At 42.6% G+C, this 26,271-nt stretch overlaps 1 protein-coding gene across 13 annotated transcripts in view; it reads left to right on the top strand.

Annotated features, from left to right (window-relative positions):
• The window catches only part of LOC110498770 (ATP-citrate synthase), a 133,400-nt gene that overhangs the window by 25,892 nt on the left and 81,237 nt on the right, over positions 1-26,271 (top strand). For all 13 annotated transcript variants that reach the window (XM_036955912.2, XM_090212614.1, XM_036955913.2 and 10 more), the window contains 5 exons: positions 4,831-4,967; positions 5,548-5,609; positions 7,504-7,621; positions 14,478-14,632; positions 16,310-16,403. In XM_036955912.2, the coding sequence (XP_036811807.2) occupies positions 4,831-4,967; positions 5,548-5,609; positions 7,504-7,621; positions 14,478-14,632; positions 16,310-16,403 (566 nt within the window). The remainder of the gene's footprint in view (positions 1-4,830; positions 4,968-5,547; positions 5,610-7,503; positions 7,622-14,477; positions 14,633-16,309; positions 16,404-26,271) is intronic.

The following is a 26,271-nucleotide window of genomic DNA, read 5'->3' as shown; positions in this document are numbered from 1 at the left end:
CAAACAATCAACTTTATTTAATATTGATTATTTCAATAATTAAGGTGGTTGATCCCACACTCCAAAGTGTAATGCCGAGAGCTCAACGAGCAGAATTGGGCCACAGTATTTTATAGTTAAAACACATCCTCCTGAATACGTGACAAACAACAGATGTCTGGAATAGGTCAAAAGGTTAGGATTAGTATGTGAGAAAGGAGTATCCCCCAGCCAGATATCAGATAGACTGTTCCATTTGTATAGAAGTCTTAGGGGCCAAACCCTGATAAGGTTCCTCCAATCAGCCGTCCACACCAGAGACATCTTCCTGGTACTTCACAGTATACAAACACCAACTCATTCTATGGAATGCAGGGTATAGGTTTTATTACCAAGCCATCACAAATAAATTGCTAGCGCAGAGGCCCAACTCAGTCCCGCTGACACAGATGAGAGTACCCATCAAAGCTATTTGATGCATAAACAGTAAAACATATTCTTGTAATTTTCCTACCATACAGGTGACAAACATATTATTTTACATTTGTAACATACTGTTGGAGGATTCCTGGAATTGTATTGTCCCCGTCAGGAGCCCAGTCTTTTGCCATAGATGGTAGAGTTCTCATCTCTGGATCACGCAAGCTTAAGAATGCATTCTGCTAAGGCACTTGTCTGTCTACATCGGTCCGCTACATTGGTGATCTGGGTGGGATCCTTTCATTTGACATTTTAGTCATTTAGCAGACCGTCTTTAGCAGACCCTCCTTTCAAAACGCATATCGGGCCTGGGCACACAAATGCTCCTTGAGAGAAGGGAGAATAATGAAACATGCGTTGATGACAGTTCTACAGTCTCCATCAGAGGCCCAGGCTTTTGGCATAGATGTTAAAGCTAATTTCTGGACTGCACCATTGTAATATTGTGCCCTCCCCGGCATTTGATATACATTGATTGGTAGGTTACGCTGTACAGTGCATTCAGAAAATATTCAGACCATTCCCTTTTTCCACATTTAAGTTACAGGCTTATTCTAAAATTGATTAAATAGTTTTTTTTCTCATCTGTCTACACACAGTAAACTATAATGACGAAGCGAAAACAGGTTTTTAGATGTTTTTGCAAATGTATAAATAAAATAAAAACATACCTTTTTATTTACATAAGTATTCAGACCTTTGCTTTGAGACTCAAAATTGAGCACCGGTGCATCCTGTTTGCGTTGATCATCCTTGATGTTTCTTGATTGTAGTCCACCTGTGGTGACTTCAATTGATTGGACATGATTTGGAAATGCACTCACTTCTACATAAGGTACCACAGTTGACATTGTATGTTAGAACAAAAACCAAGCCATGAGGTCGAAGGAGTTCTCTGTAGAGCTCAGACAAGATTGTGTCGCTGCACAAATCTGGAGAGGGTACCAAAAAATGTCTGCAACATTGAAGGTCCTGAAGAACACAGTGGCCTCCATCATTCTTTAATGAAAGAAGATTGGAACCACCAAGACTCTTCCTAGAGCTGGCCGCCCGGCCAAACTGAGCAATTGGGGGAGAAGTGCCTTGGTCAGGGAGGTGACCAAGAACCGATGGTCACTCTGACAGAGTTCTGCTATTCAGAACTCTAGAACTATGTTCTAGAGTGCTGCTGTTCTGCAGCACTCCCCCAATTAAGCCTTTATGGTAGAGTGGCCAAACGGAAGCCACTCCTCAAAAGGAACATGACAGCCCGCTTAAAGTTTGTCAAAAGGCACCTAACGGACTCTCAGACCATGAGAAACAGGATTCTCTGGCCTGATGAAACCAAGATAGAACTCTTTGGTCTGAATGCCAAGTGTCACGTTTGGAGGAAACGTGACACCATCCCTACCGTGAAGCATGGTGGTGGCAACATCATGCTGCGGGGATGGTTTTCAGCAGCAGAAACTCCCCAACTGCAGGTGTCAAAGGTGCTTCAATAAAATACGGACTAAATTGGTCTAAATACTTTATTTATTTATTTTTTATTTCACCTTTATTTAACCAGGTAGGCAAGTTGAGAACAGGTTCTCATTTACAATTGCGACCTGGCATCTAAATGTAAAATATATATTTTTATGTGTGTGTGTGTGTATATGGGGGGGGGGGGGGGGGGGGGTCATTGGTCATGGGGGGGGGGGGGTTTAATCCATTTTTAGAGCAAGGTTGTGATGTGGATGAAGTCAATGTGATGTGGATGAAATCTCTGTACTCAATAAATGGTAAACAAAAACTATTGGTGATGGTGTACTTTGTTCGAATGTATATGCATGAAACGTATATTATGGAAAACATGTCCCACACTCTGTCATAGTTAGTAGAACAATGAATGGATTGGCCAGATTTTGGCACATCAGCTTTTAGAAGATTAATAGGAAAGCTAATCATTCAAACCACCTAAATATACTCACATTCACTGAACAAACATTTTCCCAACTGCTTTTTCTACTGTCCTACACACGCTAACATTCTACATATCTTAAATTCCAATGCATCCAACATTATGCATGCCTACCATGGTATTGGGCAGCTGCTATTTGAGAATTCATATGTATTGTATTGCAAGTTATGCCTAATATGTAGGCTAAGCCATATATAGTGGCTAATATTCCTATGCAGCTGTTAACTATTCTCGCTTACATGACACACACATGCTTTTAATTGTTTATAAGAAAAGTATTTGAATGTTTTCAAGCCTGCTGCTAGTTACTTGAAATGAGATGCCAAAACATGATACATTTTTTTTTTTCACTGACAGATTGCTAATGAAACACATTGACATTTACAGTAGTTGGTTACGCAAACTGTGACATTGGCTAGCTTCAATATATTGGCTAAATGGTCAACAGAGTTACCTCTAAAGTGCACTTCTATATTTGAAGTGCACTCAAACAGATATTTGCGTATAGCTAGCTATATCTAATCCTCTTCATCAGACAGCAGCTTGCGTTCTCACAACAGGCTGTTCACACATCGTAGATAGAAGCAGGACATTTGCGTCCTTCATCATGAGGGGTATGTATGGAAGTTCTGGTTGGTTCCAAGTTTAGCAGTTCCGTATTTACCTGGGCAGACACTTAATCTTTTTATGAGTGGAAGAATTGGTGTCTCACACTTTTATAGTCTTCATAAGAATTGTTCAGTCACGTATACAAAAAAATCAGCTTGTTCAACTTCACATTTTTTGGCTTCTGCCCACTACCTAATTGTCGAGCCAAACTGTCCCATAAATCAACTCGGCAAAAAAAGAAACATCCCTTTTTCAGGACCCTGTCTTTCAAAGATAATTCGTAAAAATCCAAATAACTTCACAGATCTTCATTGTAAAGGGTTTAAACACCGTTTCCCATGCTTGTTCAATGAACCATAAACAATTAATGAACATGCGCCTGTGGAATGGTCGTTAAGACACTAACAGCTTACAGACGGTAGGCAACTAAGGTCACAGTTATGAAAACTTAGGACATTGAAGAGACCTTTCTCCTGACTCTGGAAAAACACCAGAGGAAAGATGCCCAGGATCCCTACTCATCTGAGTGAATGTGCTATAGGCATGCTGCATGAGGACTGCAGATGTGGCCAGGGAAATAAATTGCAATGTCCGTACTGTGTGACGCCTAAGACAGCGCTACAGGGAGACAGGACGGACAGCTGATTGTCCTAGCAGTGGCAGACCATGTGTTACAACAACTGCCCGAGTTACACCAAGAACGCACAATCCCTCCAGTGTTCAGACTGTTCGCAATAGGCTGAGAGAGGCTGGACTGAGGGCTTGTAGGCCTGTTGATGCCTGTTGTAAGGCAGACATCACCAGCAACAACGTCCCCTATGGGCACAAACCCACCTTCGCTGGACCAGACAGGACTTGCAGAAAGTGCTCTTCACTGACGAGTCGTTTTGTCTCACTAGGGGTGATGGTCGGATTCACGTTTATCGTCGAAAGAATGAGTGTTACACTGAGGGCTCTATTCTTGAGCGGGATCGACGTGGATGTCCGTCATGGTCTGGGGTGATGTGTGACAGCGTCATTGGACTGAGCTTGTCATTGCAGGCAATCTCAACTCTGTGCGTTACAGGGAAGACATCCTTCTCCCTCATGTGGTACCCTTCCTGCAGGCTCATCCTGACATGACCCTCCAGCATGACAATGGCCCCAGCCATACTGCTCGTTCTGTACGTGATTTCCTGCAAGACAGGAATGTCAGTGTTCTGCCATGGCCAGCGAAGAACCCGGATCTCAATCCCATTGAGGATGTCTGTGGAACTTGTTCAGTTTGTCGTTGAATCTTTTATGTTCATACAAATATTTACACCGTTAAGTTTGCTGAAAATAAACGCAGTTGACAGTGAGAGGACGTTTCTTTTTTTGCTGAGTTTAGTTGGCAGGAGAGCAGAAACATACTACCATCCAGATTTTTATTCCAGAAATTCCTGTTGGAAGATTCCCACCCTGCTTGTTCGCTCCTGATTTAGGGAATCCTCCCAACTGGGATTTGGAAAATATTAAAATTACTTGTTACTATGGTGCAATGTTATCTATAATTTTATGATCCCAGCTACACTTAGTTTTCAGTTTGAATCGATCCCAGTGTTGCTGAATAGAACAATTGCGCTGCATTGGAGGTTTCGGCACTGAAGATACTTTCTAATTGCATTTATAACCCGTGCAGCTCAGGGCATGACTTTGGCCAAGTCCCAAATGTCACGCTATTCTCTATCTAGTGCACTACTCTATGGGCACTGGTCAAAGTTAGTGTACTGTAAAGGCAATACGGAGCCGTTTGGGAAGCAACCACTTGTCCTTGACTCTGACCCCTGTCCCCTCGAACGTAGTGACACCATCTGTGACCTGGGTGGAGTGGATGAGCTGGCCAACTACGGGGAGTATTCGGGAGCGCCCAGCGAGCAACAGACCTACGACTACGCCAAGACCATCCTCTCACTTATGACCAGAGAGAAGCACCACGAAGGTGGGCACTTGCTCAGCTTCCCCAACCCCAATTATAAGCTTAACCATTTAGTAGGAAAATGCATAACTGACCCAAGATCAACGTCTAGTGTCAACTTCACCCTACACCTGGGAACTCGCCAGGGTTGCCCACTTGCACCTCTTATAGTTTTGAAATTGGCATTGGCAGCTCATATTGGCATCGTCAGCTCATATTACATTTGGGCTATATCATAAACAATGCACGTAGAAGCAAGAAGTCCCACAGACTGTATTGCTCCTGTACTGCCTCTAGATTCCAACGTTTTGATCCGAGTTGAATCTTCTTAATTAATTTATTAATCTTCATCAATAAATGTGAAGCAATATGTGTTGACTTAAAAAAAATAAAACAATGTTTTACTTAAATTAATAAGTTTTCACTTAAATTACTTTTGGACACAGACGAATTCCATTGGTTGGGACTATTTAACTCAGTGCAACACTAAGTTCTGTCACATGCTCAATTCTTAGTGTGTTACCGCATTGTCAAACTAGATAATGTTGTTACATGAAGTCTCAGCATTAATACTAACAACACATTTCTATCTTTGCCTCGCCAGGGAAAGTGCTGATCATCGGAGGAAGCATCGCTAACTTCACAAACGTGGCGGCCACGTTCAAAGTAAGGCGCCCAAACACGGTCTTCCCCTAGTGCTGTGTCATTGATATGGTCAGACATAATCTGAGTGCAGAATGTGCATGAGTCCCTTGAATGTAATTTGTAATGAAAAATATATTAATTGGCCTTGTCTAAATACCTCTACTCGCGTTCTAAATAGTATAATATGTAAAATGTCTAACATTGAGAGTGCTTTAAATGCCAGAATGTCATACTCTATATATGCCAAAGTATGTGGACCTCCCCCTTCAAATTCGTGGATTATGCTATTTCAGCCACACCTGTTGCTAACAGGTGTATAAAATAAAGCACACAGTCATGCAATCTCCATAAACAAACATTGGCAGTAGAATGGCCTTTACTGAAGACCTCAGTGACTTTCAACGTGGCATCATAGGATGCCACCTTTCCAACAAGTCAGGTCATCAAATTTCTGCCCTGCTACAGCTTCCCCGGTCAACTGAGTGCTGTTATTGTGAAGTGGGAATGTCTAGGAGCGACAACTGCTCAGCAGCGAAGCAGTAGGCTGCACAAGCTCACAGAACGGAACCGCTGAGTGCTGAAAATTGCCTGTCCTCGGTTGCAACACTCACTACTGAGTTCCAAATTGCCTCTAGAAGCAACGTCAGCACAAGAACTGTTCGTCGGGAGCTTCATGAAATGGGTTTCCATGGCCGAGCAGCCACACACCAGCCTAAGATTACCAAGCTGTGAGTAGTTTTACACTACACTACACAGGAGTAGTGTAAAGCTCGACAGCATTGGGCTCTGGAGCAGTGGAAATGTGTTCTCTGGGCTGATGAAGCGCGCTTCACCATCTGGCAGTCCCACAGACTGGGTTTGGAGGATGCCAGGAGAACGCTACCTGCCTGAATGCACAGGGCCAACTGTAAAGTTTGGAGGAGGAATAATGGTCTGGGGCTGTTTTTCATGGTTCGGGCTAGGCCCCTTAATTCCAGTGAAGGAAAATCTTAACGTGACATTCTAGACTGTGCTTCCAACTTTGTGGTTACAGTTTGGGGAAGGTGCTTTCCTGTTTCAGCATGACAGCATGCACTAAGCATGACAACATGCGCTAAGCGAGGTCCATACAGAAATGTTTTTTTGAAATCGGTGTGGAAGAATTTGATTGGCCTTCACAGAGCCCTGAACTCATCCTCATCGAACACCTTTGGGATGGATTGTAACACCGACTGCGAGCCAAGCCTAATTGCCCAACATCAGTGCCTCACTAATGCTCTTGTGGCAGAATGGAAGCAAGTCTACGCAGGAATGTTTGAACATCTAGTACAGTAGAAAACCTTCCCAGAAGAGTGGAGGCTGTTATAGCAGCAAAGGGGGGACCAACTCCATATTAATGCCCATGATTTTGGAACGAGATTTTCGAGCAGGTGTCCACGTACACGTACAAAATGAACGAATGGCGGGAAACAACACGTTTGAGCATTAGATTATGCTTTCTTAGTATGGGTGAGCCTAGTATGTTTATTTGTTGCTTATATTAAACCGTACATATATGGGCTGATTAGTGATTATATGATTATATGGTATGATTAGTACAAAGTACGTTTTAAAAATTAGTAGGCAAGATCGTTTTTCGGACACAGTGGTTCTCTATTTGGATACACATGAGCTAATGCCTAGTCTTCCTGGCAATATTCTAACATTTAGAACCTATTCAATCAAACCAAATAATGCCACTAAACATGATATAACATGCTGCAGTTTCATATATGAAAAGTATGTATATACATTCAATAAGGGTCAGATTTAGAAAAGGCATCCTGCAGATTTTGTCCAGCCTTAGCCATTGTGCCTGCCATTAATCCCATGCTTTGAACAAGGCATGTCTATCCATACATTTTACCATACTGTGCTCTCCTTTGATCACCCCTAGGGCATCGTCAGGGCTATCAAAGACTACCAGGGACCCCTGAAGGAGAACGGAGTCACCATCTTTGTGCGTCGCGGCGGCCCCAACTACCAGGAGGGCCTAAGAGTGATGGGAGAAGTAGGTGAGTCCAGGCTGCAACTAGTTGGCTACATTCCAATTATCTACCCTACTTCCCGAAGTGTGCACTTGTACACTCCCTGTTATGGATTTCAAAGGAATGGACTGGTATAATGAATATGGTGGTAGCTCCCTCCAGCCATTCTTGTATCAATCCAATGCTTTGAAATGCATGAGGTGGAGTGAACGAGTACACACTTGGGGAGAAGGAAAAGTAATTGAAACATGGCAATTGTCCCACTCCTCCCTTCTGCCAACGTTTACTCCAATTCTCTGATCTGAGACGACTGTCCCTGACTGCATCCCGGATGGCACCGGGGCCCATAGGATGCTATTTAGGACAGACCTTAGTTGAAGCGATGGTGCCACTCAGTTGAAAGCAATATGGCAGAAACTATCAGATGTGATAAGGCGATTTGGGGGCGTAATAAAGTAATGTAGAAGTGTGGCCAGATAACCCTACCACTGGTCATACAGTGGCTTCAGAAAGTAATCACACTCCTTGACTTAATCCACATTTTATTGTGTTAGTCTTTAATTTAAAATGGATTCAATTGAGATTTTTGGTCACTGGCCTACACACAATACCCCATAATGTACGAGTAATTGTTTTTATGAATTGTTTACAAATTCATAAATGATTATCTGAAATGTTTTGAGTCAATAAGTATTCAACCCTTTTGTTATGGCAATGCTAAATAAGTTCAGGAGTAAAAATGTGCTTGACAAGTTACATAATAAGCTGCATGGACTCTGTGTGCAATAATACTGTATAACATGAATTTTGAATGACTACCTCAACTCTGTACACCACACATACAATTAGCTGTCAGGTCCAGGGAATTTCAAACACAAAAATCAGGGACGTTTTTCCAATGCCTCGCAGAAAAGGGCATTTATTGTTAAATGGGTAAAAAAAAAAGTAAAAAGCAGACTTTGAATATGCCTTTGAGCATGGCGAAGTTATTAATTAATACTAACCTAATTGACTGAGTGAAAAGCAGGAAGCCTGTGCAGAATAAAAATATACCAATAGATGCCATTAACTTTTTGGCCTGAATACAACGTGTTATATTTGGGGCAAATACAACAAATTACTGAGTACCACACTCCATATTTTCAAGCATAGTCATGGCAGCATCATGTTATGGTTCTGCTTGTAATCTTTAAGGACTGGGGAGTTTTTCAGAGTAAAAAATGAATGGAATGGAGCTAAGCACAGGCAAAATCCTAGAGGAAAACCTGGTTCAGTCTACTTTCCACCAGACAGTGGGAGATTAATTCACCTTTCAGCAGGACAAGAACCTAGAACACAAAGCCAAGTCTACACTGGAATTCCTTACCAAGACAGTGAATGTTCCTGAGTGACCCAGTTGCAGCTTTGACTTAAATCTACTTGAAAATCCATAGCAAGACCTGTGTCGTGACTTACTTTTATTAATCTGATTTATTTATCGAATCAACTAACTTTGTTGTAATTGTTACCCGATTTTAAATGAATCATGTAACAATGATTGAGAGCTGTTGTTCAGAGTTACCATCTTCCGAATTAAACTCTAAAGGTCTCTACCTATCACATCCATATCAGTCAATGTATTAATGATTACCTCTTATCATTCTGAACAGTCATAACCTTGGATCTGCAAAAACCCCAACCTTATGATTCAGTACTACACAAATTGGTTTATTTACTAACTAAATAATATCACAAACATACACACTTAATACATGAGAATAAGGTCCCTAGCGGACTGACAGCATATGGCGGCTTGTTACACAGAAATTAACTTCTCACTAATCATATACTTTGCACATGAACCGCTGCCCGTTTGAAGTAAGAAATCATGAATGTATTTACGTGTGAATGCTGTATGTCTGTCAGATCCAGCCTTCTTAGGAAGGATGTGGGATGGCCTTTCAGCTGCATTCTTGTAAGGCTCTGATTATCTGAAAGGGGTCTCCCCTTTCCTGTCTTTTACTGTTCACTCTGCTAGATTCTCCTTGGATAGCTAGGCAAGCCACCTGTGTCGATGGCTCCCACTGGGTGATGAGAGTAGCGTACTACGGTGATTTGAGAATAGTACAGTAGGATGATTTGAAGAGTAGTAGGATGGTCCCACTTTGTTCATGGTTACAAAATATTGACTTATCTGAGTTTGAGTGGAATCGGCTATTGCGATGTTTGCCTTGTGCGTTGTAACATTTGTATCGGAGTCTATATAGTCAAAGCCTGTAGGCTTGTTTCTTGATCGAGGGGACCCTGGACAGAGTCTCGAGTGAGAGCGGGGGTAATTGGATTGTTTGCGTCCTCGCTAATGGAATTACATTTGGCGGACCTATTGTCCAGCAATAACGCACCCTTTTTTAACTGGAGTAAGTGCTTCTGTTCAATCTTAAATGGGATTTTCTAGACATTTGACTAGACAACCGCTAATCAGCCATCCAGTGATTGTCCAAGAGGGGAGTTTCCTCCTCTCTCCGCCTCGTGTTGGTAGCCCGATTGAACCACTTTACACGCAAAGCTGCAGCCTGGAGATTGTTCCGGTCTACTCTGGGAAGTGAGTTTTTCTTCACCTCATGTTGAGGTTTTAAAGTCCAACCATTTCAAACGTGTAGCAACGCTCCACACTTTTCTGGATTGTTAATTCGTTACCAATCCTTTTATACACTCTCTCGAAATGGGCTGGTCTGTAATTCTGACGCACTCTCTGACCTCACTAGGGGCGTGGGTACTTACTATGCACAATTTATAAGAGATAGGAATGTGATTTTTAGGAGACATAAAATCTATCAACAAAAATACTTTCATTCTTTTTCATAACTAATATACAACGTTAAGGATGGAGTCTTAATAGATAAAGGGGATATACAGTGGGGCAAAAAAGTATTTAGTCAGCCACCAATTGTGCAAGTTCTCCCACTTAAAAAGATGAGAGGCTTGTAATTTTCATCATAGGTACACTTCAACTATGACAGACAAAATGAGGGAAAAAAATCCAGACAATCTCATTGTAGGATTTTTTATGAATTTATTTGCCAATTATGGTGGAAAATAAGTATTTGGTCAATAACAAAAGTTTATCTCAATACTTTGTTATATACTCTTTGTTGGCAATGACAGAGGTCAAACGTTTTCTGTAAGTCTTCACAAGGTTTTCACACACTGTTGCTGGTATTTTGGCCCATTCCTCCATGAAGATCTCCTCTAGAGCAGTGATGTTTTGGGGATGTTGCTGGGCAACACGGACTTTCAACTCCCTCCAAAGATTTTCTATGGGGTTGAGATCTGGAGACTGGCTAGGCCACTCCAGGAACTTGAAATGCTTCTTACGAAGCCGCTCCTTCGTTGCCCGGGCAGTGTGTTGGGGATCATTGTCATGCTGAAAGACCCAGCCACGTTTAATCTTCAATGCCCTTGCTGGTGGAAGGAGGTTTTCACTCAAAATCTCACGATACATGGCCCCATTCATTCTTTCCCTTACACGGATTAGTTGTCCTGGTCCCTTTGCAGAAAAACAGCCCCAAAGCATGATGTTTCCACCCCCATGCTTCACAGTAGGTATGGTGTTCTTTGGATGCAACTCAGCATTCCTTGTCCTCCAAACACGACGAGTTGAGTTTTTACCAAAAAGTTATATTTTGGTTTCATCTGACCATATGACATTCTCCCAATCTTCTTCTGGATCATCCAAATGCTCTCTAGCAAACTTCAGACGGGCCTGGACATGTACTGGCACTGCGGGATTTGAGTCCCTGGCGGCGTAGTGTGTTAGTGATGGTAGGCTTTGTTACTTTGGTCCCAGCTCTCTGCAGGTCATTCACTAGGTCCCCACGTGTGGTTCTGGGATTTTTCTTTTCTTGTGATAATTTTGACCCCACGGGGTGAGATCTTGCGTGGAGCCCCAGATCGAGGGAGATTATCAGTGGTCCATTTCCTAATAATTGCTCCCACAGTTGATTTCTTCAAACCAAGCTGCTTACCTATTGTCTTCCCAGCCTGGTGCAGGTCTACAATTTTGTTTCTGGTGTCCGTTGACCGCTCTTTGGTCTTGGCCATAGTGGAGTTTGGAGTGTGACTGAGGTTGTGGACCGGTATTTTATACTGATAACAAGTTCAAACAGGTGCCATTAATACAGGTAACGAGTGGAGGACAGAGGAGCCTCTTAAAGAAGAAGTTACAGGTCTGTGAGAGCCAGAAATCTTCCTTGTTTGTAGGTGACCAAATACTTATTTTCCACCATAATTTGCAAATATATTCATTAAAAATCCTACAATGTGATTTTCTGGATTTTTTTTTCCTCATTTTGTCTGTCATAGTTGAAGTGTACCTATGATGAAAATTACAGGCCTCGTCTTTTTAAGTGGCAGAACTTGCACAATTGGTGGCTGACTAAATCCTTTTTTTGCCCCACTGTACTTTCCAAGTTACACTAGAGTTACCTGGAATGCTTTTCCAACAGTCCTGAAGGGATTCCCACATATGCTGAGCAAACGTTGGCTGCTTTTCCTTCACTCTGCGGTCCAACTCATCCCAAACCATTTCATTGGGTTGAGGTCGGGGGATTGTTGAGGCCAGGTCATCTGATGCAGCACTTCATCACAAACCTTCTTGGTCAAATAGCCCTTACACAGCCTGGAGGTGTGTTGCGTCATTGTCCTGTTGAAAAACAACTGATAGTGGGACAAAGTGCAAACCAGATGGCATGGCGTATTGCTGCAGAATGCTGCGGTAGCAATACTGGTTAAGTGTGCCTTGAATTCTAATTAAATCAGTGTCACCAGAAAAGCACCGTCACACCACCACCTCCATGCTTCATGGTGGGAACCACACATGCAGAGATCTGTTCACCTACTCTGCGTCTCCCAAAGACCTGGCGGTTGGAACCAAAATTCTCACATTTGGACATCAGAACAAAAGACAGGTTTCCACCGGTCTAATGTCCATTCCTCGTGTTTCTTGGCCCAAGCAAGTCTCTTATTATTATTATTGGTGTCCGTTAGTAGTGGTTTCTTTGCAGCAATTTGATCATGAAGGCCTGATTCACGCAGTCTCCTCTGAACATTTGAGATTAGCCTGTTGAACTCTGAAGCATTTATTTGGCCTGCAATTTCTGAGGCTGGTAACTGATTAACTTATCCCCTTCAGCATTCCTGTGCCGGTCCTCATGAGAGCCAGTTTCATCATGGCGCTCAATGGTTTTTGCGACTGCAATTGAAGAAACGTTCAAAGTTCTTGATGTTCCGTATTGACTGACATTCATGTCTTAAAGTAATGGACTGTCATTTCTCTTTGCCTTTTTGAGCTGTTCTTACCATTAATATGGAATTTGGTATTTTACTAAATAGGGCTAACTTCTGTATACCCCCTCACCTTGTCACAACTCAAATGATTGGATTTGAGTTGTCCCACCTGGCCAACATCCGGTGAAATTGCAGAGTGCGAAATTCAAATGACAGAAATATAAATATTTAACGTTCATGAAAATACAAGTGTCATACATCAAATTAAAGCGTAACTTCTTGTTAATCCAGCCGCTGTGTCAGATTTCAAAAAGGCTTTACGGTGAAAGCACACCATGCGACTATCTGAGGACAGACAAAAGCATACAAAAGCATAAAAAACATATTTCAACCAGGCAGGTGCGCAACGAAAGTCAGAAATAGCCATATAATAAATGCCTTACATTTGAAGATCTTCTGTTGGCAAAAAGTCCCAGCTACATCACAGATGGTCCTTTTGTTCGGTAATGTTCTTCTTTATATCCCCAAAAACTCAGTTTAACTGGTTTCCCTCCAAAATGCATACAAAATGAATCCCAAACGTTTCCAATAAACTCCTCCAAGTCAAACAACGTTTATAATCAAACTCAGCTACCCCAATACGTAAAAAAACAATAACATTTAAGACGGAGAATCGTTATTGTCTTTACCGGAGATTAACAACAAAGAACGCGCTCTCATCCCCACGCATGACATCACTACAGCCAAAATGGGAACCACTTAGAAAAACGAATTCTAGCTAATTTTTCCAAAAACAAGCCTGAAACTCTTTCTGAAGAGTGTTGACATCTAGTGGAAGCCCTATGAACTGGAATCTGGGAGATTTTCGCCTCATAAACATGACAACCATTGGAAACAGTGGTAGGCTGAATTTTTTATTTTTCTTGGATGGTTGGTCCTCTGGGTTTTGCCTGCCATATCAGTTCTGTTATACTCACAGACATTATTTTAACTGTTTTAGAAACGTTAGTGTTTTATCCAATACTACCATGCATATCCTAGCTTCTAGGCCTGGGTAATAGGCAGTTTACTTTGGGCACGTTTGTCATCCAAACTTCAAAATACTGCCCCCTACCCCAGAGAGGTTACGAAGGAAAGCAATTAAAATATTAACTTTTAACAAGGCACACCTGTTAATTGAAATGCATTCCAGGTGACTAGCTCATGGAGCTGGTGGAGAGAATGCCAAGAGTGTGCAAAGCTGTCAAGGCAAAGGGTGGCTACTTTGAAGAATGTATTTGTTTTAACACTTTTTTTTGGTTACTACATGATTACCACATGATATGTGTTATTTCATAGTGTTGATGTCTTCACTATTATTCTACAATGTAGAAAATAGTAAAAATAAATAAAAACATATGTGAAACTTGCCTAATGTTCCAGGTTTGCTGGGTGTACTAAAACATAAAGACCATCTTTGGCACTAAAGATAATTGAGTCCATTGGTAGACAATGAAAACGATTTCTGTTTTTGGGAAATTCACACCTGGAGATTTGATCAATAGGTTTCCTTTTTTATTGTACAGTTGTTCAGGATAATCAAAATATTTGTTAACCATGTCCATTTTTTTTCCCATAGGTAAGACCACCGGTATCCCCATCTATGTTTTCGGCACAGAGACCCACATGACGGCCATTGTCGGCATGGCGCTGGGCAACCAGCCAATCCCCAACCAGCCTCCAGTAGCCGCCCACACAGCCAACTTCCTGCTCAACTCCAGCACCAACTCCGCTGTACGTTTTGTTCAATGTAGAGCTGACCCCAATTGGTCGACAGGTCGATTTTTCAGTCGATAGCTTTTCGCTCTACCAATATGTATTTTTTTGGTCGTGGAGTGGAGTGCACGCACGTATGTATGTATTCCAGCCAGTCAGCCAGCTAATCAAGGGTTTTTGTTGATTTACACTTTTCTACTTTGTGGAATAATAGTGAAGACATCAACACTATGAAATAACACATGGAATCATGTAGTAACCAAAGAAGTGTTAAACAAATACATTCTTCAAAGTAGCCACCCTTTGCCTTGAAGACAGCTTTGCATTCTCACAACCAGCTTTCATGGGGTAGTCACCTGAAATCCATTTAAATTAACAGGTGTGCCTTGCTAAAAGTTAATTTGTGGAATTTATTTCCTCATTTGTTTTTGAGCTAATCAGTTGTTGTGACAAGATAGGGGTGGTATACAGAAGAGCCATATAAAGTCCATATTATGGCAAGAACAGCTAAAATAAGCAAAGTGAAACGACAGTCCATTACTTTAAGACATGGTCAGTCATTCTGGAACATTTTAAGAAACTATGAAAGTTTCTTCAAGTGAAGTTGCAAAAACCATCAAGCGCTATGATAACTGGCTCTCATGAGGACTGCCACAGGAAAGGAAGACCCAGAGTTACCTCTGCTGCAGAGGATAAGTTCATTGGCGTTACCAGCCTCAGAAATAACAGCCCAAATAAATGCTTCACAGAGTTCAAGTAACAGACACATCTCAACATCAACTGTTCAGAGGATCAGGCCTTCATGGTCAAATTGCTGCAAAGAAACCACTACTAAAGGACACCAATAAGAAGGAGACTTGCTTGGGCCAAGAAACACAAGCAATGGACTTTAGACCGGTGGAAATCTGTCCTTTGGTCCAAATTTGAGATTTTTGGTTCCAACCTCCGTGTCTTGGAGACGCAGAGTAGGTGAACGGATGATCTCCGCATATGTTGTCCCCACCGTGAAGCATGGAGTAGGTTGTGTCGGGGTGTTTTTCTGGTGACACTGATTTTATTTAGAATTATTTTATATCTCTCTCGGAGGACCTGAGCCCTAGGACCATGCCTCAGGACTACCTGGCATGATGACTCCTTGCTGTCTCCGGTCCACCTGGCCGTGCTGCTGCTCCAGTTTCAACTGTTCTGCCTGCTGCTATGGAACCTGTTCACTGGACGTGCTACCTGTTCCAGACCTGCTGTTTTCAACTCTCTATAGACAGCAGGAGCGGTAGAGATACTCTCAATGATCGGCTATGAAAAGCCAACTGACATTTACTCCTGAGGTGCTGACTTGTTGCACCCTCGACAACTACTGTGATTATTATTATTTGACCATGCTGGTCATTTATGAACAGTTGAACATCTTGGCCATGTTCTGTTATAATCTCCACCCGGCACAGCCAGAAGAGGACTGGCCACCCCTCATGGCCTGGTTCCGCTCTAGGTTTCTTCCTAGGTTTTGGCCTTTCTAGGGAGTTTTTCCTAGCCACTGTGTTCTACACCTGCATTGCTTGCTGTTTGGGGTTTTAGACTGGGTTTCTGTACAGCACTTTGAGATATCAGCTGATGTAAGTAAGAAGGGCTATATAAATAAACTGAATTTGTTTTCAGGATGCCCACATCTACCTCTCATCACTGTCTCTCTTCTTTTAGACCCCAGCATCTACCAGGACAGCCTCCTTCTCTGAGCCCATAGCAGCTAACGATGCCACGTTAGCTAAGAAGCCCAAAGCGTGCATACCAGCAGGTAACGAGTGCTAACCACGCCACCCTGCCCTCCTTACCAATTTTCACTGGTTTCCCTGGAAGAGATTAAACCCAGTCTCCATTGAGGATGCTTTTAAGTGCAGGACTAGGCTTAATCTGTTTCAGGGGAAACCTATCCTTAAAGCGCTAGTTTACAACAAAACAAACATATGTCATGTGTAGCTCCTCAGAGGTTTAGTAAGAAAAGGGACAACTTGGGGACAGTTTAGACTCCCTACAGCTCATATTCATTAAGGCACATTGTAGCTAAATGTAGCAAGATGTTTTGCAACGGAAACCATTTAAATCACGTAGTAGTGCATCTGGGAGTAAACAATTGACATTGCAAAATGTTTTGCTACAGTGTGCATTGTGCACTAATGAATATGAATGACCCTGTGTCCCTCTGTCTTCTGTCTGCTTCTTCACCTCTGCCATCCGTCTTTTCCTTTTCTCCCCATCTACACCAACCACCCAGCACAGTTTGACATTTTAAATGTTTGTATTTTTTTTCCCTTTTGCCCCTCATTTCGATGTGTAATCAGTCTTTTCATGCTCAAATCTTTTAAGCCGCTTCTCATTATCCGTGGCTGTGGCCTGTGAAGGAATTCACAGGAGACTGCTACGGTAAGTGCAGGTGTAACCCTACACGACGAGCTCACCCATCCTGCTCCCCCACTCCTTGGGTTTGTCCCTGTCTTGCCCCACACTTCCCCAATTTAGAGGTGTGTGTGTGTGTGTGTCTTGCTTTCACGCCTATGTTCTGAATTGGCATTCTAGAACTCCCACGGACTAGGCCTAGGGAATGGTCTACATGGGTAAGTTCCTTGGGTTTCGTATTGTTTGTTTACTTTTTTTTATTTTTAAAAATAGATGTTTAGTTAATTGAGCTCATATCGGTCCCTCTTATTGGGTATCCATGCAATGAAGTGTGAAGGCCAAGGCATGCAGCCATACATGCAACCATACATGCAACCATACAACACACCCAATGCATTAGTTGATTGATGAGGTTACATAGTAAGGCTTTTATTCAAACTGTTTGGTACCTTATTTCGGTGTCGCTTATTTTGTCGTCACTGCTTTGTGTTGCCCAGTTGGTCACAGAAGCACAGGCTTCGTCAGGCTGGAGTGGAGGTAGGAATGAGTGATAGACCCTCAGTCCTCCTCCAGGTTCTCCTCTCTTCCTCCTTCTTTCCCTACGTCCATCCCTGTTTCTCTTAAGTAGTGTGTGTGGGAAATGCCTTTGTTCAGCCTCCATCCAGTTAGGTGTTTCTCATGGTGACGAACTGTCCCAATTCTCCTACTCTTTTCCAGAATGTTGACTTGCATGCTTCCCGGCATGGATTTTAAAGCATATTATTGATGTAAGCATTGGCTGGAGTACGTTTCCACCATTGTTAAATCCATGCACGGGTGTAAGTGTACACTTTGGGAGGAGGGTGTAGAATCAGACGCAAACCTTGTCAAATGGGTCTGCGGCTGTCCCGGACTGCGGTTAATTACAGAAAGTTGCTCAAAAAAATACATTTAAAAAAAGCTAAAACATTACCCATTAGGTCAGTCATAGTGGAAGGCACAGAAAGATAAATATCCGCTACGACAGTATTTCCTCGCTCCCCCTTTTTGTTTTATGTATATATGTAGAAACGTCCCTTTTTCAGGACCCTGTCTTTCAAAGATAATTCGTAAAAATCTAAACTTCACAGCTCTTCATTGTAAAGGGTTTAAACACTGTTTTCCATGCTTGCTCAATGAACCTCAATGAACATAAACAATTAGTGAACATGCACCTGTGGAACGGTCATGAAGACACTAAGAGCTTACAGACGGTAGGCAATTAAGGTCACAGTTATGAACACTTAGGACATTGAAGAGGCCTTTCTACTGACTCTGAAAAACACCAAATTAAAGATGCCCAGGATCCCTACTCATCTGCGTGAACGTGCTATAGGCATGCTGCAAGGGGGCATGAGGACTGCAGATGTGGCCAGGGAAATAAATTGCAATGTCCGTACTGTGAGATGCCTAAGACAGCGCTACAGGAAGCTGATCGTCCTAGCAGTGGCAGACCACGTGTTACTACAACTGCCGAAGTTACACCAGGAACGCACAATCCCTCCATCAGTGCTCGGACTGTCCGCAATCGGGTGAGAGAGGCTGGACTTAGGGCTTGTACGCCTGTTGAAAGGCAGGTCCTCACCAGAGATCACAGGCAACAATGTTGCCTATGGGCACAAACCCACCTTCACTGGACCAGACAGGACTGGTAAAAAGTGCTCTTCACTGTCTTCTCACCAGGGGTGATGGTCGGATTTAAGTTTATCGTCGAAGGAATGAGCGTTACACCGAGGCCTGTACTCTGGAGCGGGATCGATTTTTGGAGGTGGAGGGTCCGTACTGGTCTGGGGCGGTGTCACAGCATCATCGGACTTAGCTTTTTGTCATTGCAGGCAATCAACGCTGTGCGTTACAGGGAAGACATCCTCCTCCCTCATGTGGTACCCTTCCTGCAGGCTCATCCTGACATGACCCTCCAGCATGACAATTCCACCAGCCATACTGCTTGTTCTTTGTGGGATTTCCTGCAAAACAGGAATGTCAGTGTTCTGCCATGGCCAGCAAAGAGCCCTGCTCTCAATCCCATTGAGCACGTCTGGGACCTGTTGGATCAAAGGGTGAGGGCTAGGGCCATTCCCCCCCCCAGAAATGTCTGGGAACTTGCACGTGCCTTGGTGGAAGAGTGGGTTAACCTCTCACAGCAATAACTGGCAAATCTGGTGCAGTCCATGAGGAGATGCACTGCAGTACTTCATGCAGCTGGCCACACCAGATACTGACTAACTTTTGATTTTTACCCCCCTCCCCCTTTGTTCAGTGACAGATTATTCAATTTATGTTAGTCACATGTCTGTGGAATTAGTTCAGTTTGTCTCAATTTTTATGTTCATACAAATATTTACACGTTAAGTTTGCTGAAAATAAACGCAGTTAACAGTGAGGACCGTTCTTTTTTTTGTGTGATTATATCACACACACACAGTGCATTCGGAAAGTATTCAGACCCCTTGACTTTTTTCATATTTTGTTATTCTAAAATTGATTAAATAGTTTTCCCTCATCAATCTACACACAGTACCCATAATGACAAAGCAAAAACAGGTTTTTAGAAATTTTGTAAATGTATAAAAAAACAAAAAGGAAATATCACAAGTGTTGAGACCCTTTACTCAGTTCTTTGAAGCACCTTTGGCAGTGATTACAGCCTCTAGTGGGTATGACGCTGTATGTTTGGCTCATCTGTATTTGGGGAGTTTCTCCCATTCTTCTCTGCAGATTGTCTCAAGCTCTGTCAGGTTGGATGGGGAGCTTCGCTGCACAGCTTTTTTCAGGTCTCTCCAGAGATGTTAGATCGGGTTTAAGTCCGGGCTCTGGCTGAGCCACTCAAGGACATTCGGTGACTTATCCCAAGGCCACTCTCTTGTCTTGGCTGTGTGCTTAGGGTTGTTGTCCTGTTGGAAGGTGAACCTTTGCCCCGGTCTGAGGTCTTGAGCGCTCTGGAGCAGGTTTTCGTCAAGGATCGCTCTGTACTTTGTTCTGTTCATCTTTCCCTCGATCCTGACTCGTCTTCCAGTCCCTGCCGTTGAGAACACTCCCACAGAATTCCCACACATCGTTCTTCACCGTAGGGATGGTGCCAGGTTTCCTCCAGACGTGACGCTTGGCATTTTGGCCAAGGAGTTCTGTCTTGGTTTCATCAGACCAGGGAATTTAGTTTCTCATGGTCAGTCCTTTAGGTGCCTTTTGGCAAACTCCTAGTGGGCTGTAATGTGCTTTTACCTTTATTAATCGAACCCCAGGCTGTAGTGACTCCTCAACACTGCTATGCAGTGCCTTGGACTACTGTGTCATTGTGTGCCTTCATGTGCTTTTTTAAATGAGAAATGGCTTCCGTCTTGCTGCTCTACCATATAGGCCTGATTTGGTGTAGTGCTGCGGAGATGGGAGAACCATCCAGAAGGACAACCATCACTCTGAACTCTGTCAGAGTGACCATTGGGTTCTTGGTCACCTCCCTGACCAGGGCCCTTCTCCCCTGATTTCTCAGTTTGGCCAGGCGGCCAGCTCTAAAAAGGGTCCTGGTGTTTCCAAACTTCTTCCATTTAAGAATGATGGAGGCCACTGTGTCCTTGGACCTTCAATGCTGCAGCCATTTTGTGATACCCTTCCCCAGATCTGTGCCTCGACACAATCCTGTCTCTCAACTCTACAGACAATTCCTTGAACCTCATGGCTTGGTTTTTGCGCTGACATGCACTGTCAACTGTGGAATCTTATATAGACAGGTCTGTGTCTTTCCAAATCATGTCCAATCAATTGAATTTACCACAAGTACACTCCAAGTTGTAGAAACATCTCAAGGATGATCAATGGAAACAGGATGCACCTGAGCTCAATTTCGAGTCTCATAGCAAATGGTCTGGAATACTTAGTAAAACAGTTTATTTTATTTTATTTTTTTTATCTCTGTGGGGACGATTGTTGCTAATGTGACTAGAATAACTTTCCGGAACAGACATTTATCTTTATATGGACAGAAAGCTTAAATTGTTAATCTAACTGCAGTGTCCAATTTACAATAGCTATTAGTGTAAAAGTACCATGTTATTGTTTGAGGAGTGCACAACATATCACTGGTATCAAATGGTTTGATACATTCAGCGATCTTGCTCTGATTTGTCGTCCTGAGGGTCCCAGAGAGAAAATGTAGCATAGTTTTGTTTGATAAAACTATTTTTATGTTCAAATGTAGGAACAGCGGTCTGTAGTTTGACCCCACTGCTGTTTCTGAAAAATCAATTTCAGAATAAGGTTGTAACGTAACAAAATTGTACTTTTTGGGGGGGGTTGTATTATTTCTGACAGTACAGTTGGAAATGTAAAGGAGGGACAGATCGTAGGGGCAGAAGGGTGGCTGCAATTGGGCTCAAAACACCGTTGCCAGAGGGCTGTTACACCAGCCGCTGGCACTCCCTCCCCTTTTGTGTCTGATAGATCTGGATAGGCGTAGCCTATTATTTAATAGCTCCTCCAGTCATCTAGGTTCTGATATGTTGATTCCACCTTCTAGTCATGACAGCAGATGGCAAGCATAGATGGAAGGAAACTAAGATCTGGAATGAAACAAAGCCCTGGTAAGACTGTGGCGAACAAATGCTTTTAATTTAGTTTTTTTTCCAGAGGGGGGATTACAGGTACAAAAACAAAGAAATGCATACAAAGAACTGCAAACCAGGTCATTTTTTCCCTGGTCAGGTCATTCTGTTCCCGTTAAAGGTTGTTCTGATTTAATTAGATCTGTGGACCATGCTTTTTTTTATGGCTAGCTTAGAATATGAGCGTTCCAAAAGTTGTTTATATACACTGCTCAAAAAAAATAAAGGGAACACTTAAACAACACAATGTAACTCCAAGTCAATCACACTTCTGTGAAATCAAACTGTCCACTTAGGAAGCAACACTGATTGACAATAAATTTCACATGCGGTTGTACAAATAGAATAGACAGGTGGAAATTATAGGCAATTAGCAAGATACCCCCAATAAAGGAGTGGCTCTGCAGGTGATGACCACAGACCACTTCTCAGTTCCTATGCTTCCTGGCTGATGTTTTGGTCACTTTTGAATGCTGGCGGTGCTTTCACTCTAGTGGTAGCATGAGACGGAGTCTACAACCCACACAAGTGGCTCAGGTAGTGCAGCTCATCCAGGATGGCACATCAATGCGAGCTGTGGCAAGAAGGTTTGCTGTGTCTGTCAGCGTAGTGGCCAGGGCATGGAGGCGCTACCAGGAGACAGGCCAGTACATCAGTAGACGTGGAGGAGGCCATAGGAGGGCAACAACCCAGCAGCAGGACCGCTACCTCCGCCTTTGTGCAAGGAGGAGCAGGAGGAGCACTGCCAGAGCCCTGCAAAATGACCTCCAGCAAGCCACAAATGTGCATGTGTCTGCTCAAACGGTCAGAAACAGAGACTCCATGAGGGTGGTATGAGGGCCCGACGTCCACAGGTGGGGGTTGTGCTTTACAGCCCAACACCGTGCAGGACGTTTGGCATTTGCCATGATTGGCAAATTCGCCACTGGCGCCCTGTGCTCTTCACAGATGAAAGCAGGTTCACACTGAGCACATGCGACAGATGTGACAGAGTCTGGAGACGCCATGGAGAACTTTCTGCTGCCTGCAACATCCTCCAGCATGACCGGTTTGGAGGTTGGTCAGTCATGGTGTGGGGTGGCATTTCTTTGGGGGGCCGCACAGCCCTCCATGTGCTCGCCAGAGGTAGCCTGACTGCCATTAGGTACCGAGATGAGATCCTCAGACCCCGTGTGAGACCAAATGCTGGTGAGGTTGGCCCTGGGTTCCTCCTAATGCAAGACAATGCTAGACCTCATGTGGCTGGAGTGTGTCAGCAGTTCCTGCAAGAGGAAGGCATTGATGCTATGGACTGGCCTGCCCGTTCCCCAGACCTGAATCCAATTGAGCACATCTGGGACATCATGTCTCGCTCCATCCACCAACGCCAAGTTGCACCACAGACTGTCCAGGAGTTGGATGCTTTAGTCCAGGTCTGGGAGGAGATCCCTCAGGAGACCATCTGCCACCTCATCAGGAGCATGCCCAGGCGTTGTCGGGAGGTCATACAGGCACGTGGAGGCCACACACTACTGAGCCTCATTTAGACTTGTTTTAAGGACATTACATCAAAGTTGGATCAGCCTGTAGTGTGGTTTTCCACTTTAATTTTGAGTGTGACTCCAAATCCAGACCTCCATGGGTTGATAAATTTGATTTCCATTGATCATTTTTGTGTGATTTTTGTTGTCAGCACATTCAACTATGTAAAGAAAAAAGTATTTAATAAGAATATTTCATTCATTCAGATCTAGGATGTTATTTTAGTGTTCCCTTTTTATTTTTTTGAGCAGTGTATTATAGAGAGCATTCCTTTCGTGAGCACAGATAATTTATTCTTAAATCCCATCATTGAATGGTTCGGTAGTTCAGTTTCCCAAGTGACACCATAGGATCTATGTTGTACGTATAGAAAAATGAGTTTCCTTTTGCTGTGTATATATCTTTAATATATTAGAATTTTAACAAAACCATTACTGTCCCAAGATAGTAAGGGTTTGCAAGGCATTATTGGGAAATGGGAGTGCCACGTTGTTTTTTAATTTTGCGCCACATAGAAATTGTGTGAGAAAATCTGACCAAAGCGTAGTTTACATTGTTGAATGGCTATATCAGTGAATACCTTTTTCCAGGGAGATAGGTGACACCATATTTCTCGCTGTACTCAGCCAGGGGGCAGACGAGTCGTGCCTAAACCAATTAAGGATATGGTGACATGCTAGTGCCTGGATATGCAATTTTAAAGTTTGGTATGGATAGTCCTATGTCTTTCTTTGTAAATTAGTTAATTTTATCTTGAATTGTTTACCTTGCCATTCACTGAATATTTGTAAAAAATAATTAAGGACACCTGCTCTTTCCATTACATAGAGGTGGATTCAGGCGAAAGGTGTGATCCCTTATTGATGTCACTTGTTTAATCCACTTCAATCAGTGTGCGTGAACGGGAGGAGACAGGTTAAATATATTTTTATGCCTTGAGACATGGATTGTGTATGTGTGCCATTCAGTGTGAATGGGCAAGACAAAATATTTAAGTGCCTTTGAACGGGGTATGGTAGTAGGTGCCAGGCGTAGGGTTGTGGCGGTCATGACATTTTGTCAACCGGCTATTGTCATGCAAAAGTTGACCGGTCTCACAGTAATTGACCATTAATTAACAATAATCATGTTCAATATCTCCAGGCCTACACATGTACAAGCTGCATAGAAGCCCCTGAAATGTGCTCCTTTGGAATATAAAAAAGTAAAATCTACAAGAAGAATATAATTTTACTTAGCTGAATAAAATAGAAAGGATATGTTTCTACTTTGGGTTTATAGCGGAGCATGTTGATATTCCGCCCAATCGCTGAATGCCATGGACTCTCCAACCCTGTTCCTACAGCTACCCAATACTTAATTTGGGAAACCAAGTGAAATCTGTTCGGGAATTGTTGACAGCCCCTTTGCGAGCTTGAGTATGGAATATAGGAGATGGTAACGCATGGTGGGGAGATTCTGTATAGCTAAAGGTAATGTCATCCAATTCATTATGAAAAGTGCACTATTAGTAGGTTTATTCAAATACAAATTCACTATAATTGTAGGCTAACTTTAAGCCGGCCTTTACAATCAATGAACCAACAACATCGCTTGGGGCTCTCCCAATCTCTTGGATAGAAATTTTACTCTAATTTGTTTAATTTTGGAGTATATACCAAATACATCTTAACCTTTTATGGCTAGGGTTCCGCTCCACTGAAATGGCAGAGTGAAATTCAAATATATATTTTTTTTATATTTAACTTTACAGCGAAAGCACACCATACAATTGTGTTAGGTCAGCGCCTAGTCACAAAACATACAGCCATTTTCCAGCCAAAGAGAGGAGTCACAAAAAGCAGAAATAGAGAAAATGAATCACTAACCTTTGATCTTTATCAGATGGCACTCATTGGACTTCATGTTACACAATACATGTATGTTTTGTTTGATAAAGTTCATATTTATATCCAAAAATCTGTTTACATTGGCGCGTTATGTTAGTAATGTTGTGCCTCAAACATTCGGTGAATTTGCAGAGGGCCACATCAATTTACAGAAATACTCATCATAAACTTTGATGAAAGATACAAGTGTTATGCATAGAATTAAAGATCTACTTCTCCTTAACCAGTTGCGACGAGCAAACCCGGATCCGGGATCCTATTTATAGCCTCAAGCTCATTACCATAACGCAACGTTAACTATTCATGAAAATCGCAAATAAAATGAAATAAATATGCTAGCTCTCAAGCTTAGCCTTTTGTTAACAACACTGTCATCTCAGATTTTCAAAATATGCTATTCAACCATAGCAAAACAAGCATTTGTGTAAGAGTATTGATACCTAGCGTAGCATTTAGCTTAGCATTCAGCGTGCAACATTTTCACAAAAACAAGAAAAGCATTCAACTAAAATCATTTACCTTTGAAGAACTTCAGATGTTTTCAATGAGGAGACTCAGTTAGATAGCAAATGTTCAGTTTTTCCAAAAATATTATTTGTGTAGGAGAAATCGCTCCGTTTTGTTCTTCACGTTTGGCTGAGAAAAAAACCCGAAAATTCAGTCATAACGCAAACTTTTTTCAAAATTAACTCCATAATATCGACAGAAACATGGCAAACGTTGTTTAGAATCAATCCTCAAGGTGTTTTTCACATCTATTCGATGATAAGTCACTCCTGGCAGTTTGGTTTCTCCTCTGTTCAAAATAGAAAAATGCGCGCACCTGGAGATTGCGCAATAGTTTCGACGGAGGACACCCAGCGGACACCTGGTAAATGTAGTCTCTTATGGTCAATTTTCCAATGATATGCCTACAAATACGTCACAATGCTGCAAACACCTTGGGGAAACGACAAAGTGTAGGCTCTCTCCTTGCGCATTCACAGCCATATAAGGAGACATTAGTACACAGCGCCTCAAAAATCTGGCTCCCTTCCTGTATGAAATTTCATCTTGGTTTCGCCTGTAGCATTAGTTCTGTGGCACTCACAGACAATATCTTTGCAGTTTTGGAAACGTCAGTGTTTTCTTTCCAAAGCTGTCAATTATATGCAGAGTCGAGCATCTTTTCGTGACAAAATATCTTGTTTAAAACGGGAATGTTTTTCATCCAAAAATGAAATACTGCCCCCAGAGTTTCATG

The sequence above is a fragment of the Oncorhynchus mykiss genome, chromosome 20 (genome assembly GCF_057628025.1).
Source record: "Oncorhynchus mykiss isolate SJ-2025 chromosome 20, ASM5762802v1, whole genome shotgun sequence".
In the NCBI taxonomy this organism is placed as follows: Eukaryota; Metazoa; Chordata; class Actinopteri; order Salmoniformes; family Salmonidae; genus Oncorhynchus; species Oncorhynchus mykiss.
Note: the sequence above shows the minus strand (reverse complement) of the source record. Positions and strands in the feature narration are given on the sequence as shown.